The 13,562-nt window shown below is 54.5% G+C and overlaps 2 protein-coding genes and 1 long non-coding RNA gene across 11 annotated transcripts in view; 1 reads left to right on the top strand and 2 right to left on the bottom strand.

Moving 5' to 3' along the window:
• EIF4E2 (eukaryotic translation initiation factor 4E family member 2) overlaps positions 1 to 4,194 on the bottom strand; it is a 29,877-nt gene extending 25,683 nt beyond the window's left edge. For 5 of the 6 annotated variants that reach the window (XM_047721364.1, XM_047721365.1, XM_047721361.1 and 2 more), the window contains exon 1: positions 4,037 to 4,194. In XM_047721364.1, coding sequence (XP_047577320.1) covers positions 4,037 to 4,056 — 20 coding nt within the window. In that variant the 5' untranslated portion in view covers positions 4,057 to 4,194. The remainder of the gene's footprint in view (positions 1 to 4,036) is intronic. The other variant, XM_047721366.1, reaches the window with a different exon arrangement.
• A 2,025-nt stretch (positions 4,195 to 6,219) lies between these two features.
• CHRNG (cholinergic receptor nicotinic gamma subunit) lies at positions 6,220 to 11,586 on the bottom strand. 4 transcript variants are annotated; one of them, XM_047721353.1, is made up of 12 exons: positions 11,473 to 11,586; positions 11,138 to 11,277; positions 10,856 to 10,900; positions 10,571 to 10,680; positions 9,869 to 10,048; positions 9,050 to 9,147; positions 8,573 to 8,773; positions 8,259 to 8,373; positions 7,930 to 8,044; positions 7,020 to 7,233; positions 6,666 to 6,799; positions 6,220 to 6,393 (listed from the first exon to the last, which is right to left on the bottom strand). In XM_047721353.1, exons 1-12 carry the CDS (start codon positions 11,525 to 11,527, stop codon positions 6,220 to 6,222), a joined length of 1,581 nt encoding a protein of 526 aa, XP_047577309.1. In that variant the 5' UTR covers positions 11,528 to 11,586. The 4 variants fall into 4 exon arrangements, with proteins under 4 accessions (XP_047577309.1, XP_047577311.1, XP_047577310.1 ...); XM_047721355.1 differs by having other exon boundaries at positions 9,869 to 10,024; XM_047721354.1 differs by having other exon boundaries at positions 10,571 to 10,677.
• On the top strand, positions 7,223 to 8,947 carry LOC125095216 (uncharacterized). The gene is made up of 2 exons (XR_007125823.1): positions 7,223 to 7,634; positions 8,582 to 8,947. It is a non-coding gene; the product is annotated as an uncharacterized LOC125095216 (long non-coding RNA).
• Positions 11,587 to 13,562: the final 1,976 nt, after the last annotated feature.

The raw sequence follows: 13,562 nt of genomic DNA, 5'->3' as shown, positions 1-13,562 counted from the left end.
GAATAAAGGGCATTCCAGCCTGGCCAATAACTGATGCCCCATGGTCTTGCTCATAATTATGAGCAGATTCCTTCCTTGGCTTTTCATCCAGGAGATAAAAGACCATACAGATTCAGAAGCTGGGACAACTACATGGCTCCCACATGAGAAAAGCAATGAGGGTAGACAATGAACAAGAGCAAAGAAAACCAGTAGGGAGAAAGGAAATGGAGCAGAGAAAGTGGTGAGAAAAGTGGCTTTGTTTGTGATGCTGCCATCTTGTTGATTTAGTTTGACCTCCCCAGACTTCTGGGAGAACATTATCTGTGCTTATTATACTTCTTTCCCTTTATTAAACTCGAGATGGTTTGGTTTACTTTCCTAAAGGAACCTGTATAGCACCAAGTCCCACATTTACCAAGCCACTTATTGTATCAGAGGCTAGACTGCCTGTCCCCAAGGATCTGATTGAGATGAGGTATACATACTTGGGAATCAGCTGGGTACAAAGGTCCTGCTCTCTATGTGCCAAATATCATCTCCTTCTTGGTCCCCAAAAACTCCTTCCACTCTTGTGTTATCAGCCTACTTACAGTTTCCCGATCTCACCCCTCTGTTATACTCACCGTGTGGTCTCTTCCCCTACTTAACTTGTCCATTAGGACTCGGGATGAGGGCCACTTTCTCTTAGAAATATTTCCTAATCTCTCCCTAGGCTGGATCAGGCTCCCCTCTTCTGAATCTCACCATATAAATGCTTGTACTTGTCTCAGCTATAATGTCATGGCTACTTTTTTGGGCTCCCAATCAAAAATATCTCATGGTTTTTTATACCAAATAGGCCCAAGAGAGCTAATTCTTATCTTTGGGGCACACCTCAGGACTCAAGCCATTTCCCTCTCTTCTTACCTCTTAGCCTTCACTATATCCTCTGGGGTCCCTTCCCTTTAAATTTTGAAGAGGGGCAGTTTATTAGTCCCAAGAAAAGTTGGAGCTACTAAGTTCCTTGGGGCTAAGTTCCTTTCTCTGCTGCTAATCACAACAAGGAAAGAGAAAAAGAATAGCAAAAATAATTATATCTGAGAAGAAACAGTGCCACTGAGATCCCTGGACCACACTTCCTGATTCCCTTCAGAGATGGTAAAAGGAAATCCTACGGACCTTCATCTTGTGTTATTTGAGAGTGGAGCTAGCCAACTACCCTGCCCTCGAAGCCCATACTTAAGGCAAATCACTTGCACCCTATGTTCCAGAGGCTACTCTTCCCAGCCTAAAGCTGGATTTGAGCCAAGATACAATCAGGACTAAAAATCAGTGCTCCACAGACTCAGGAGGGCAATTAGCATCTCTAAGGCTATCCAGACTGAGTGGCTCTAAGTCAGCTCATCAAACTTCTGCCCAGGTTTGTCCTCATACTAACTAGACGCTTGTGGATACGAACTTGGTCTATTCATCTTTACATGTCCAGCATCAGTCAGAGGCAGACAACAAACATGTTTAACGAATACATTTCTAAAATCAAAACAATAGGGGCACCTGGGTGGCTCAGTTACTTAAGTGTCTGCCTTTGGCTCAGGTCATGATCTCAGGATCCTGGGATGGAGCCCCACACCAGGATCACTGCTCAGAGGGGAGTCTGCTTCCTCCTCTCCCCTCTGCCCAACCCCCCTGCTTGTGTGCACACACTCTCTCTCAATTAAGTTAAAACTTAAAAAATAAAATAAAATCAAAGCAATACAAGGCAGAATAAATAGGATGAGTGCCAAACAGGTGGCTTGGACAATACTTTAAAAAAGGGCCAAAAGCTAGCAGAGAGAGAATAGTGACAAAATGGAGTATGGCATCTAGAGCTGAAAATTAATCAGTCTGGGACTGCAGAACAGTGAAAGCATCTTAGGTTTTACATCATGTCAACAGGATCAATGACAGGGGCATTAACTGACTTGACAGATGTGGGAGGTAGGGTGTAATTATATTCCTAGGTCGAAGTCATGCCCACAGAGTAGAGTAAGTTAGAGCTCTTCTTTAACTTGAGCTCATCAGACTAGACTACAGTACCCAGCTCCAGGCACTGGACTTTTATGATGCTGGCAAACTGGCACCAGTCCTTAGGAACCATGTGGTTTAGAGTATAGAAGCCAAAATGTAACAATGGTCTAAAAACTGCAGATTTTTGGGGAACCGGGCTGGCTCAGTCAGAGGAGCTCTGGGCTTGGGGCTGTGGTTTCAAGTCCCATGACGGGTGTAGAGATTACTCAAAGAAATAAACTTCAAAGCCTGGGGCAGGAGTGTGGTCTCTAATTGCTAATTTCAAATAAATGAAATGCTTTGGTTTTCTCCTGCATAGCTAGGAGATGTTAAAAAATTCCAACTCGGTATAAGGAATAGCTAATAATTAAACTAATTAAAAATGATCCAGGTTAATTTTTGTCAAGAGGTACTTGAACCTAGGTTAAACAACACACCTGCATTTGAATTCTGCCACATGGGCTTCCTGTTTTTGTGGACAAGTTACCCAACCTCAAGGGGCTTCATTTTCCTATCTGTAGAAGGAGGTAACACGACCCCCTTAGCAGGGTTGTTAGGAGTAGAAATAATACGTGAAAAGTACCTAGCAAGATGCCTATGGAAGCCATTACTACCATTCTTAAATTAGGTTACTGCAGACTGCTAAATGATTTGGGCAGGACTGGACTAGATGACCCATAAAGTGTTTTCCTAAGATGAAATTCTGATTTGTTTGATTCAGCGGAGGAACAGGGTTTGCAGAAAGCTTCACTGAGGGAGGACTTAGATCTGGAACTTGGTGCCGCAGAGATTTAAGATGAGGGGTACAAAAGGGGGAGGGGGAGTGTGGCTGTTCCTACTGAGATGGGCTCAGCTAGGCAGCAGACTTTTTCCAAGCCCCCAGAGACTTCTCAGCGACTAGGAAACATTCCTGAGGAGCTGCCTAGAGTGCTGAAACCCAGGACTCCTGAATTTGCAAACCAGCATTCCTTGTACTGGAAAAATCCCAACTTGCCATTAGCAGACGGTCACAGCCTAAACAGTGATGCCACTTTACATTTCTTCCTCACTATGAGCAGTTCACAAAGTACCTTTAGGCACTGCTGAATGTGATTTGATCTTTATCACATGCCGTGCAGCAGCAGGGCACTAACCACTAATGTGCCTTAGATAACAATGGCTGGGTAACTCTTCTACTGTCAAATAACTGGGAAACTGGTGGGTCTGGGCCTGGAAATCCAGGTCTTTGGAGATCAGATTTACCAGATTATTAGAAGAGAGATAAGAACATAAACTACCTCAAGATACAATCGCTAGAGGGAAATACTCTCTTTTCTGCATTTCCAATTGATGCTGAACTAGGAACCAATTGGGTAGACACGGAAGTAGAGACGGGGGCAACGTCAAGTGTGCCCGCTGGGCAAGAAAACGAGCAGCTCCCCGTGAGTGTGTTGGAAAGGAAAAGAGGGAGGAGAAAGGAAGTAGGAAGGAGGCTGAGGAAGACGAGGGGCATTTCGTAACTGAGAGCAGCCTCTAGGCGCAACAGCCACATCGTCTCACTGCACCTTCCCAACTCTCGGACCCGGGCAGTTACCGTCCCCACTCTGCAGATGAGAACACTGACTCAGAGAGGCGTGGTGACCTGCCCAGGCTGGAGAGCGTGCGTGGAAAGCCGGCTTCAGAGGCAGGGCAGCCAGGCTGCGGAAACACCCAAACCGCCGCGGTCTCCGCCCCTCCACGCTGCCGGCCACCCGCACCCACCGGGGCGGGGCGTCCAAAAAGCTGCTTCCGGGCGTCACGGCCACCTCCTCCCCCGGACCCCGCGCTTCGCCGTCGGTCCGTACGACCCCGGCGTCTCTGGGACCCCCTCATCACGCCTCCCCAGCCCCCTCTTCTTCCCCGCCGGCCGCCTGGGCCGGGGAGGCCCGCAGCCCAAGCCCGGGAGGGAGGACGGCGCCGAGGAGTTTTGCCGCCGCCCAGCCCCGCTGGCGGGCGGGCGCGGGGAACGGTTGGGGGAAGGGGCCCCGTGGGGCGGCCACGCGCCACTCACGCGTCGAACTTGTTGTTCATCCTCTCACCGCCGCCGTCGCCACTGCCTCACGGAGTGACTTCCGCTCCGCCAGGTCTCCCCCAGCTTAGGGCCCGGCTACTTCCGGCTGCGCGCGGCGCAGCGGAACGTCGGCGCCCTACCTCTGTGTGGGGCGGGTATCTCGGGACGCCCGCCCTGGGTGGCTGCGCTGAGGCGCGTGTTTGGGGGCCGGCAGGTTCGCGGGGCCTCTTCGCTCTGCCCGGGTTCCTGTCGCGTGTCCGAGGGGGCGCCCCGACCCCCTCCCGCGGCGGCTCGGAGAAAGAGGCAGAGCCGCGTCGCTGACTGTGCGGGCTCTGGACTCACTGCTTGGTACAGATCCCGACTCCACCCCCAGACAGGCTGCGCGATCCTCCCCGAGGCTCTTTCCTCTTGGGGGTACTGGCCACACTGTATTATAGCGCCTGCCTCTTCGGGTTGCCGAGCGGATGGAACGGGATCGTCAGTCGCAGGCGCTAGACCTAGTCGCCCGCAGTAAGTGTAGTGTTGTAATTTTGCTTACTTGCGCTAGGAGATAAAGAGCTCATCTCCGCCCTTTGAGGCAATCAGAGAAGTTGAGAGACTCACCCCGCGTGACAAAGCTAGTGAAAAGCTTACAAGAACCACAGATGGGCCCACCATCATCAAAGTGCCTCCCGGATCTAAATCTCGGCTCCAAATACACAGGGGGAGCGCGCATATAAACTGGAGTTAATGAAGTGAACCTGTTGGTGGTTGAGCCCCAAAGCCAGCAACCCTGTATTTGGGGGAGGGGGCTATTTCCGGGGTCCTCCTCCCCCCCCCCGCAATGTCCCATTGTCAATTTTTACGTGGTACTTTCACACTTGGGAGTCACTTTCACCTGCACCTTTGATCCTCTGATGTGGGTAGATAGGAACTGAATGTAAATGTACCCACATTTACAGATGAAGAAACAGAGGCTCAAGGGGCACGAATAAGTTGCTCAAGTTGTCTTATCACCTCTAAGACTCAGGCCCCAGCTGTACTCCCAAAGCAGGGCCTTTCCTCTCTTCCAGTAAGACCTCAGCTGGCCATCTCGTTTCCTAAGTGGGGCCAGGGGAAGCTGGTCAGGGTCTCCTCTCAGAAGGCAAAGCCCAGTGATTCCCTGTTACCTCCCAGCCTTTCTGCCTACCTCTTGGTTGTCTTAAGCATCCTTTGGGACCAGTGCAAATGCCCCAGCCCTTGAGAAAAGAAGAGGGGTCTGTTTTCCAGGCCATGGAATCTTTCTTTTAGTGTCTAGAATTGGGTTGGGAATTCTGGACTCAGGACTATTTAGCCACCAGTGTTCTGGGAAGCCCTTCTTACCCTGGGCCTCAACTTGCCCATCTGAAATGTGGGGGAATAGTGACTCTTACTTGTCCATGATGACCTGAGGAGCTCTTAATTCATGGAATCTTTTGTGATCGATGACAAAAAAAGCATAGAATGCAAAGGTCACTGGTGCAGGTGAGTATTGGCTGCTTATAGTGCCCAGAAGTCAGAGGAGGGAGAGTAGCAGCTGGACTGGGCTGCTGCCATTCTTTCAAGAGAACATTTCGCACCTGTCTCGACCTGCCTCCTTTAGGGACCTTTGGGGAACTTGTAAAAAGGAAGGGAGGCCTAGGCATGGAGGGATGGGACCTTGTCTAGTTGGGAACATCATACAAGACAGAGTCCTTAGGGCTTCAGAAATTATGGGAGTAAGGGGCACCTGGGTGGCTCATTCGGTTGAACAACTGCCTTTGGCTCAGGCCGTGATCTCCGCCGGGTCCTGGGATTGAGCCCCAAGTTGGGCCCCCTGCTCAGTGGGAAGTCTGCTTCTCTATCTCCCCTCTGCTCATGCTCTATCTCTCTCAAATGAATAAATAAAATCTTAAAAAAAAAAAAAAAGAAATGATGGGACTTGCTAATGCTTTGCTGAAGTGATGGGGTTGCCAGGACTAGCTAGCCAGTGCCACATAGTGATCCCAAGAGCACACACTGCCCACAGCCATTTTCAGCCACTCCAGGACTCCAGCTCGGTCTCTTTATTTCCCATGCTTTTTTCAGGGCCGTTGGCCCACATGGCCCTGCAGGGCACTTCCCAAAGGGCCCATCATGACCTCAGCCACTGAAGAACCCAGCTGACAAGACTCCACGTGTCTAGCAGCAGCTGGTAGCTGGTTGGCTCAGTCAGGTGGGGGCAGGTAGGAGCGGGGGTCTCCAGGGAATGGCAGAGTGGGCACCTGGTTATAGTGGGCCATGAGGAAGATGCCAGCAGTGCCACAGACAAAAAGTGAGAGCATGGCCAAGAAGCAGACACGGTCCAGCACGCGGCCCACCAAGAACCACTCTTCACTCCCCTGGAGGTGAAAGGTGGGGTGTGGGATGATCAGCAGTGACACCAAGCCTGTCCTGGATCACTGCCATCCTTGGCCATCCAGCAGGCCTCTATTCTCCATGGCCTTGGGCCCTTCTCACCTACTTCCAGGCCTTAACCTGCCTTCTGCCATAGTCCCCTGGCCCCAATGTCCCAGTTCCAATTTTCTCATCCCATCGCCCTACCACGGCCACCCCACTCATCTTGCCTTCGTCTCAGTTCCACGTCCCTCCCCGGGTACTGAATCCCCCTTACACTGTCAAAGTGACTCTGCTGGTGTCGGGCGAGGGCAATCAGGTTGCAGGCTTCCACACATGCCTGGATGGCGGGGGCGGCCTGCTTCAGGCTGCTGCACCACTCCTGGCTGTGCCCTGGCTCCAGGCCTTTCTCTGGTGGGAGAGAGGGTAAGGTCAGGGAATAGAGCAGAGAAGAACTAGTCTGAGAAGGCAGCCTCTCCCAAGGGGCCCAAGCTTCTCTCTCCCCACCCAGGACACTTATCAACACTCATCTGCTTGCCTGGTCCTTTGACTGACAGCTAGCCCTCCCCATCCAGAGTCCCTGGGGAGGAGGGTCTCCACTGTCATCCCCACCCCCCAACCCCAGCCTCACCTAGCTTCTCCAGCGCTGCCCTCACCAGCCCATTGTGCTGCCGCTGCCGGAAGAGAAGTTCACTGCGAGGCAGGCAGAGAGCGACCTCTTCCCCGGCTGTGGGCGACCATCCTGAGGAGCCGTTCTGCAGCTGGCGCCGGGGGTCAGGCACAGCTGCTGGGGCAGGTGGGCAAATGTGCATCCGCAACAGCTGGGGCAAGAGCCGTAGGAACACCTAGAGAGAGGATTTGGTGGTGGGCTTCGCCTAGAAGCCAGCTGACCTGGCATGGAGCTGGGTTTCTGAGCCCAAGGGGAAGGTTGGGAGGGAGGGCTCAAGCCACTAGGGGCCCAGAGGCAGCACACGATGGCCAGGGGCTTGACCCTGCTCAGCTCCACTGTTCTGTGCTAGACACAGGGAGCCTAGGTCCTCCAACTTGTGTGCATGGCAGCATCACCAAGGCACTCGCTACCCAGGTTTCCAGACCCCACCCCCGCTGTTCTGGTCCAGAATGCCTGGGGTGGGCCTGAGAACCTGCATTTGCAACAAGGGTCCCAGTCGGCTGCAGATCACATGGACTCCGGAGCCAGACTGCCTGGTTGGAATCTTGCCTCTGCTTCCTCGCCAGGCAACCTTGGGTAAGTTAATGAATCTCTCTGTGCCTCAACTTCCTCACTTGCAAAATGGAGATGGGACTAAAACCCACCTTGTGGGAGATCTGTGATGATCAAACGTGTCTGCATGCATAATACACTGGCCACATAATAAACACTCAGGATTATATTAATCCATGGGGCACATGCTTCAAGATATACACAGGGGTGTTTGCCACTGAATGTGGCAGGTGAGTAGGGAAGGGGAAGGGGTGGAGAGGAGGATGTGTGTGAGTGGACTGGACGGGAGGACGCTGGAGTGGGCAGGGAGGGGCCTTGCCTTTCGGACCCCACGAGCCATGGAATGTGTGTGGGGGGACCGCAAAGACACGTTGAGCACGACCACGGCATTCACGACAATGAGGATGGTCACCACCAGGAGGAAGGTGAGGTACCTGCCGGGGTTGAGTGGGCAGGAGGTGGGGCTGGGCCCTTTGGCCCTTCATCTCTAGATGCACCCCCACTCTTGGCAGCCAACACCCCCAATCCCTTAGGGTGAGGGGTTGGCATTGAGGGAGGTGGGTGTGGGAGTGGCAGGAGGGACTTCCTGCCCTGACTTCTGGGCAAGGTTGGGGGAGGTGGGCGGTAGACGTGAGGGGGCAGCCTTACTTGCTGATTAGTGGCACTGCCTGAGAGGTCTCGGGCACCTTCTTGGCCACGAGGAAGAGGAAGACAGTCTGGGCCAGGAGCACGTTGATGGCGACGGTACACTTCTGGCCCCCCGCTGCCCATAACCAAGAGGTCTTCAGAGCTGATGTCAATTTCTCTGCTGTGGGGCACCGCCCCCACCCCATAAGGAGGGCAATGGCCCTGGTCTCCAGGGACAGGTGGTCCTATGTGCAGTACCCCAACCCTGTGTCCTCCCAGCTCGTCCCTGTGCTACCGCCTGGGGCCAGGGCTCCCCTCCCACCAGCTCCTGGTACCCTTGGCAGGAAGGAAGTAGATGAGGATGGCGACTGAAGAGATGAGGACACAGGGTGCAATGATGTTGATGACATAGAAGAGGGGTTTGCGCTGGATCAGCAGGTAGAAGACGACCTTCTGGTGGCCTGCCTCCTCCTCTGGTGCCTCCACGTCTAGCAGCATCTTGGCAGGCCGGTGCCGGATGGCCCACTCCCCATTCTCTGCGGGAAGCAGGCCAGGGTGGGTGCAGAGAGGGAAACCCCCATCCCCTAGCTGCAGGGTGGCCAGCGCAGGCCCAAAGGAGCACCATCCAAGGAGCCTGGATACATGATTCCCCTCCCACCCAAACTGGGAGAGAAGAACTGTGTTGAGCCTTTAAAGATAATTTTTTATGGATTACTGTGGTTTTCACCTTGGGTTACAGGGAAGGGGATCTGAGCTTAGTCTGGTTCTTCCCTGGAGGCCAGGTCCAGCAGGGATCCTGGGAGGGAGTTTACCTGTGAAGGCCTCAGGGTCGATAAAAATCCACTCGATGGTCTGGCCATCTTCCTGGCTGAGCTGCAGATTGATCTCATTGGTGCTGTAGGTCTGGGACCTGGGAGATGGGGAGGGAAGGGGGATACATTCGAGTGTGGGTAAAGCCACCTCTGAGGTCACCCAGATGATCGTCCAAGGGCAGCTGTGGACAGTATTGCCTTCAAAAGTGCAGCCCAGAGGGGCGCCTGCGTGGCTCAGTCATTAAGCATCTGCCTTCAGCTCAGGTCCTGGGATAGAGCCCCTCACTGGGCTCCCTGCTTGGCAGGAAACCTGCTTCTCCATCTCCCACTCCCCCTGCTTATGTTCCCTCTCTTGCTGTGTCTCACTCTGGCAAATAAATGAAATCTTAAAAAAAAAAAAAAAGGAGGGTCTCCTTGTGAAAAGAACGCTTCTTTAAATTATGGGAAAAACCCTCAAACAGACCTTCTCCCCCCCACCCCGTTTCTGGATAAGAAGACTGATTCATCCTCCACCTTTCCATGGGGTGAGGGGTGACACTAGTGTGTGCCTTCTTGCCCACCCACCCCGGTCATTAATTCCTCCTCTGGGGGTACAGGCAGGGAAACTGAGGCAGCGAAGGAGAACGAGCAAGGAGACTGTGGCTTAGCAGGGAGGGACGTGGGCATCTTCAGGTGTCTGAAGATGACAAGCACACAGGCCCCCCAAGAGCTGGGTCGGGCCTCTGGTGAGAATGCGTAGCATCCCCCAGCCAGCCAGGCTCCTCTTAGGGCCACTCTGAATCCCTCCCCACCACCCCTGCCCCCGGTAAATGGCCTCACTGGAAGACGAGGGAGCAGTTCTGCCAGTCGAAGGGGAAGTAGGTGACAGAGACCGGGCAGGATGAGCGGAAGATGGCCGGTGGCAGCCAGTAGACACATCCGTCAGGAGACACCAGCACGTTGCAGTAGAGGGCCACCTCGAACACGCCGTCCACGCTGTGCACAGGCCGGGCCGCAGGGCTGGGGCGAGGGGTCACGTCCCCGGCAGCCCCAGGCCAGCCCTTGCCCTGCATGGATGGGGCCTGGGGACAGCAGCCCTTCGCGGCCACAGGGTCCACCACCTCATTCCAGAGGGCCCCCCCACCTCACCCACCTCCGGGCTTCCTCCGGCCTGTCCCCTCATCACCAGGGCCTGGTCACAATGGTACTAACATCTCCCCAGCTCTTGCCAAGTGTGGGAGGTGACCCCAAGTGCAGCCCTCCATGTCTATTCACTCCTGATGGCTTCTGTGGCAGCTGCCCTCATCCCCGCGGCCAAGGGAGAGCAGCGGCCCACCAGAGAGGACCCGGGACGGAAGAGATGGAGCCAGGCCAGGGGTTGGGTCTGCTGGCCCGGCCCTGCCTCCGGTGGCACCTGCCCCTGCCAGTATTTCCCCGTCTGTACCTTCTGCTCACCCGGCCCTTTCCCCGGAGCCCCCTTGTACTGGGCCCTACCCTTGTGTCCTTTTGTCCCCCCCAACCCCTGCTTGCGTCCCTCCTCACTTGTTCTCCAGCACGATATCCGGCCTCCACACCATGGTGGACGGTACCCTCAGCACCCATAGGCCTTCGTAGTCTTGTGGGTCCCAGCGCAGGCGATAATCACACCACTGCTGCAGGGGGAGTGGGCTTGCCAGGCCCTGCTCTCTGCCAAGTCACCCTCTGCTCCCTCCAGGAATAGGAGCCTAGCCCATGTGGGTCAGAGGAGGCAGGGAGGGGATGGGGGAAGGCAGGTAGCTCTAAGGGCCCTGGGACCCGATAGAAAAAGACTGTGGGGTGGTCTCTTACCATCTCTATCCAGACATTGGTGGTGAGGGCCTCCTCTCGCTCATTCTACGGGTACAGAACAGCAGGCTGAACCCCTATCACTTGCCCTCTCCAGATGTTAGTCCCTCTAGACCCCCATTGGGCACTACAGGACCCCAGCCTCTTGGGCAGCCCTCGTGGTAGATTTCTAGCCCCCCAGCCTCCCTCCTGTGGAGTCCTTCCCCTGCCTCTCCCTAGCAGGTCCCAGGGGCCAGGTACACTGGGCCTTTATCTCCCCCACTGTCCTCCGGGCCTGTGGCTCACCAGGGAGATGAGGTTGGTGAGTGTGAGCTTCAGGCTGACATTGACCACGTCCGAATCGCGCTCAGCGGGCCTCAGGTGGGGGTTGTAGCTGTGCATCAGGTCCCCGAGCAGACGTTCCTCCTGGTTCCGGCCCTCAGCTCCTGCAACAGACAGCACTGAACCTGGGTACAGGGGCTATGGGGCAGAAAGAGGGAGAAGCCACAAGAGGGTGTGATGCAGAGAAGTAGGGTGCTGGGTGTGGGGGCAGGCTTCAGTAACCCTCTAGACCCTCTGTCCCCTGGGCATTGGGTCTCTACTCCAGTCCTCCTCAGGCTCTTGATCCCTTGTGTCCACACCCAAGCAGACAGCCAGCAGCAGCAGGAAGAACAGCAGCCCTGGGCCCCTGAGCATGGTGCCACAGCTCTCTACAATGACGGGTGGGACAACAGCTCCCAGCTCAGGGTAGAGAGATGCAGACTCTGGGTCTCATATAACAGCCCAAGCTCCCACCCCAGCCAGGCCAGCCCAGCCCCACCAGCTGTCCGACCACAGCACTGTCAGCTGTTCCAAGACGGACAAAATGCCAGGCTCAGGTTACCTGGGCTGGGGAGGGGACAGAGGGGGCCTAGAGGCAACCCAGCCTCTATCCCCACTCTCTGATTCTGCTGTCCCAGCCCCTGTTCCTTTTCTTGGGGGAGCTGAAGACACAGCCAGGGACAGATAGATGTGGGAGGGAGGCAGAGTGTGAGGAAGGGCCCCGAATTGGGCTCTCTCATTCTACTTCCTCCAGGGGGGTTCAGGATTTGGGGAGGTATGGAGGCATGTTCTGTACCTGAGTTTCTTTGTGATGTGGTTGAGGACCACAAACTGTCCCACCAGCCTAATATCTTCATGGGTTCCTCCACTGGGCCCAGACACTGCAGGCAAAGCCTAGGAGAGAGATCCACCACATTCCACAGGCTTTGATACCTTAATGCAAATTAGGGTGCCAGTTCGGGCATCCTCCCAGGCTCTGAGACACAGCACATAGGACTGGTAAGACTTGAAAGAAGGAAGGCTGAAGAAGACCTGAAATTTGGGGGCTCTTGGGAGTAGAACAACCGCTGAATAGGGGCCCCTCAGTGTGGCCTTAGTAGTTCTTAAATTATCTACAAACTTGGGCGCCTGGGTGGCTCAGTGGGTTAAGCGTCAGCCTTTGGCTCATACCACGATCTCAGGGTCCTGGAATCGAGCCCCACATTGGGCTCTCTGTTCAGCGGGGAGCCTGCTTCTCCCTCTGCCCCTTCCCCTGATGCACACGTGCTCTCTCTCTCTCTTTCGCAAAAATAAAATAAATAAAATATTTTTTAAAAAATTATCCACAAACTTAGGGAGTCCCCAGCAGTGACAGGCCCCAGGCCAAGCGGGCAGCAGGGGATTTTGAGGAAGACAGGGGTAAGCCTGAGCGGCTCACAGGAAGTCACTGCTCAGTAGGACAGGTAGATAAGGTCAAGGTTGTGGCCCCCAGAAAGTCAGATGAGGGGAACCCAAAAAGGCCAGAAAACACGCTCCATCCACTTTGTAGTTTGAGGTCAGGGGAAGGGTGGGGCTGAGGCTGGTCTAAGAGCTGAGTGTCCTTCTGCCAGTTGTGGCCATGGGCTCAGGCTACCTGTCTTTTGACCATTTATTCAGCAGACAGGTCAGGATGTCCCAGTAAGTTTGCAAGGCAAAAAAAAAAAAAAAAAAATGCAGGTTTCTATAAGTGCTAGCCACCCATGGGCATCCTGGGGGACAGTGTGGTAGAGGCATCTAAGGGCTACGTGTCCCCCTCCCTCCAAATAAATGATGTCTGCAGCATTTCAGCGTGTGTCAGTGAGCTGGAACTCCGCCTTGGGGATCTGTCTGGGCTCAGACCCCAGGCCTCCACAGCCCAAGTCCCTCCTGTCTGTCCTCACCAGGACTTTGGGGTCGGAGGGGACAGCAGTGGTGACACCTGCCTTCCCTGGTCATTCACTTCTGTCCTTGTGCTCAGTCCTGCTCCAGGCCCCACTCCCAAGCATCACTCTTTCCGCCGGGAATCTAGGTGTGTAGCCCCCTTTCCCTGAAGTTTACAAAGCCAGTTCCCCTTCTCCCCAGTTTGCCCTTTGGTGCTCCCCAGAGCAGTACCTCTCTCCCTCTCTAGTCCCTCCAAGACCACATGTTGGCATGCCCATTAATGGCTCCTGCTAAATAATGGACCACCTATTCTCCCCCAACCACACACTGCCCCCAGCCATGGTGGTCTGGCCCACCCCAACATTTCTGACCTCCTCTTTCCCCTTCTCTACAAGTGTCTGGGAGGGAAATGGAAGGTTGTGGAGCATGGCTTCCCTCTGTTATGAATTATGCCACTTCCCCATGTATGAAGAGATTTCAACTCCTGTTTTTTCCCCTTCTTTCCTGCTGTGGGAGAGAGGCCAAGTCTCCT

This window comes from Lutra lutra, chromosome 3, assembly GCF_902655055.1.
Source record: "Lutra lutra chromosome 3, mLutLut1.2, whole genome shotgun sequence".
Lineage (NCBI taxonomy): Eukaryota > Metazoa > Chordata > Mammalia > Carnivora > Mustelidae > Lutra > Lutra lutra.
The sequence above is the reverse complement of the archived record's forward strand: the minus strand, read 5'-3'. Positions and strand labels throughout refer to the sequence as shown.

Bases quoted from the DNA above. Each gene is read 5' to 3' on its own strand.
- CHRNG (XM_047721353.1), bottom strand. From the start codon at position 11,527: ATGCTCAGGGGCCCAGGGCTGCTGTTCTTCCTGCTGCTGCTGGCTGTC. The intron at 8,045-8,258 runs GTAAGGCTGCCC...CAACCCCGGCAG, and splicing joins GCAGTGCCACTAATCAGCAA to GTACCTCACCTTCCTCCTGG. The intron at 6,394-6,665 runs GTAAGGGGGATT...TTTCACCTCCAG, and splicing joins AGCAGAGTCACTTTGACAGT to GGGAGTGAAGAGTGGTTCTT.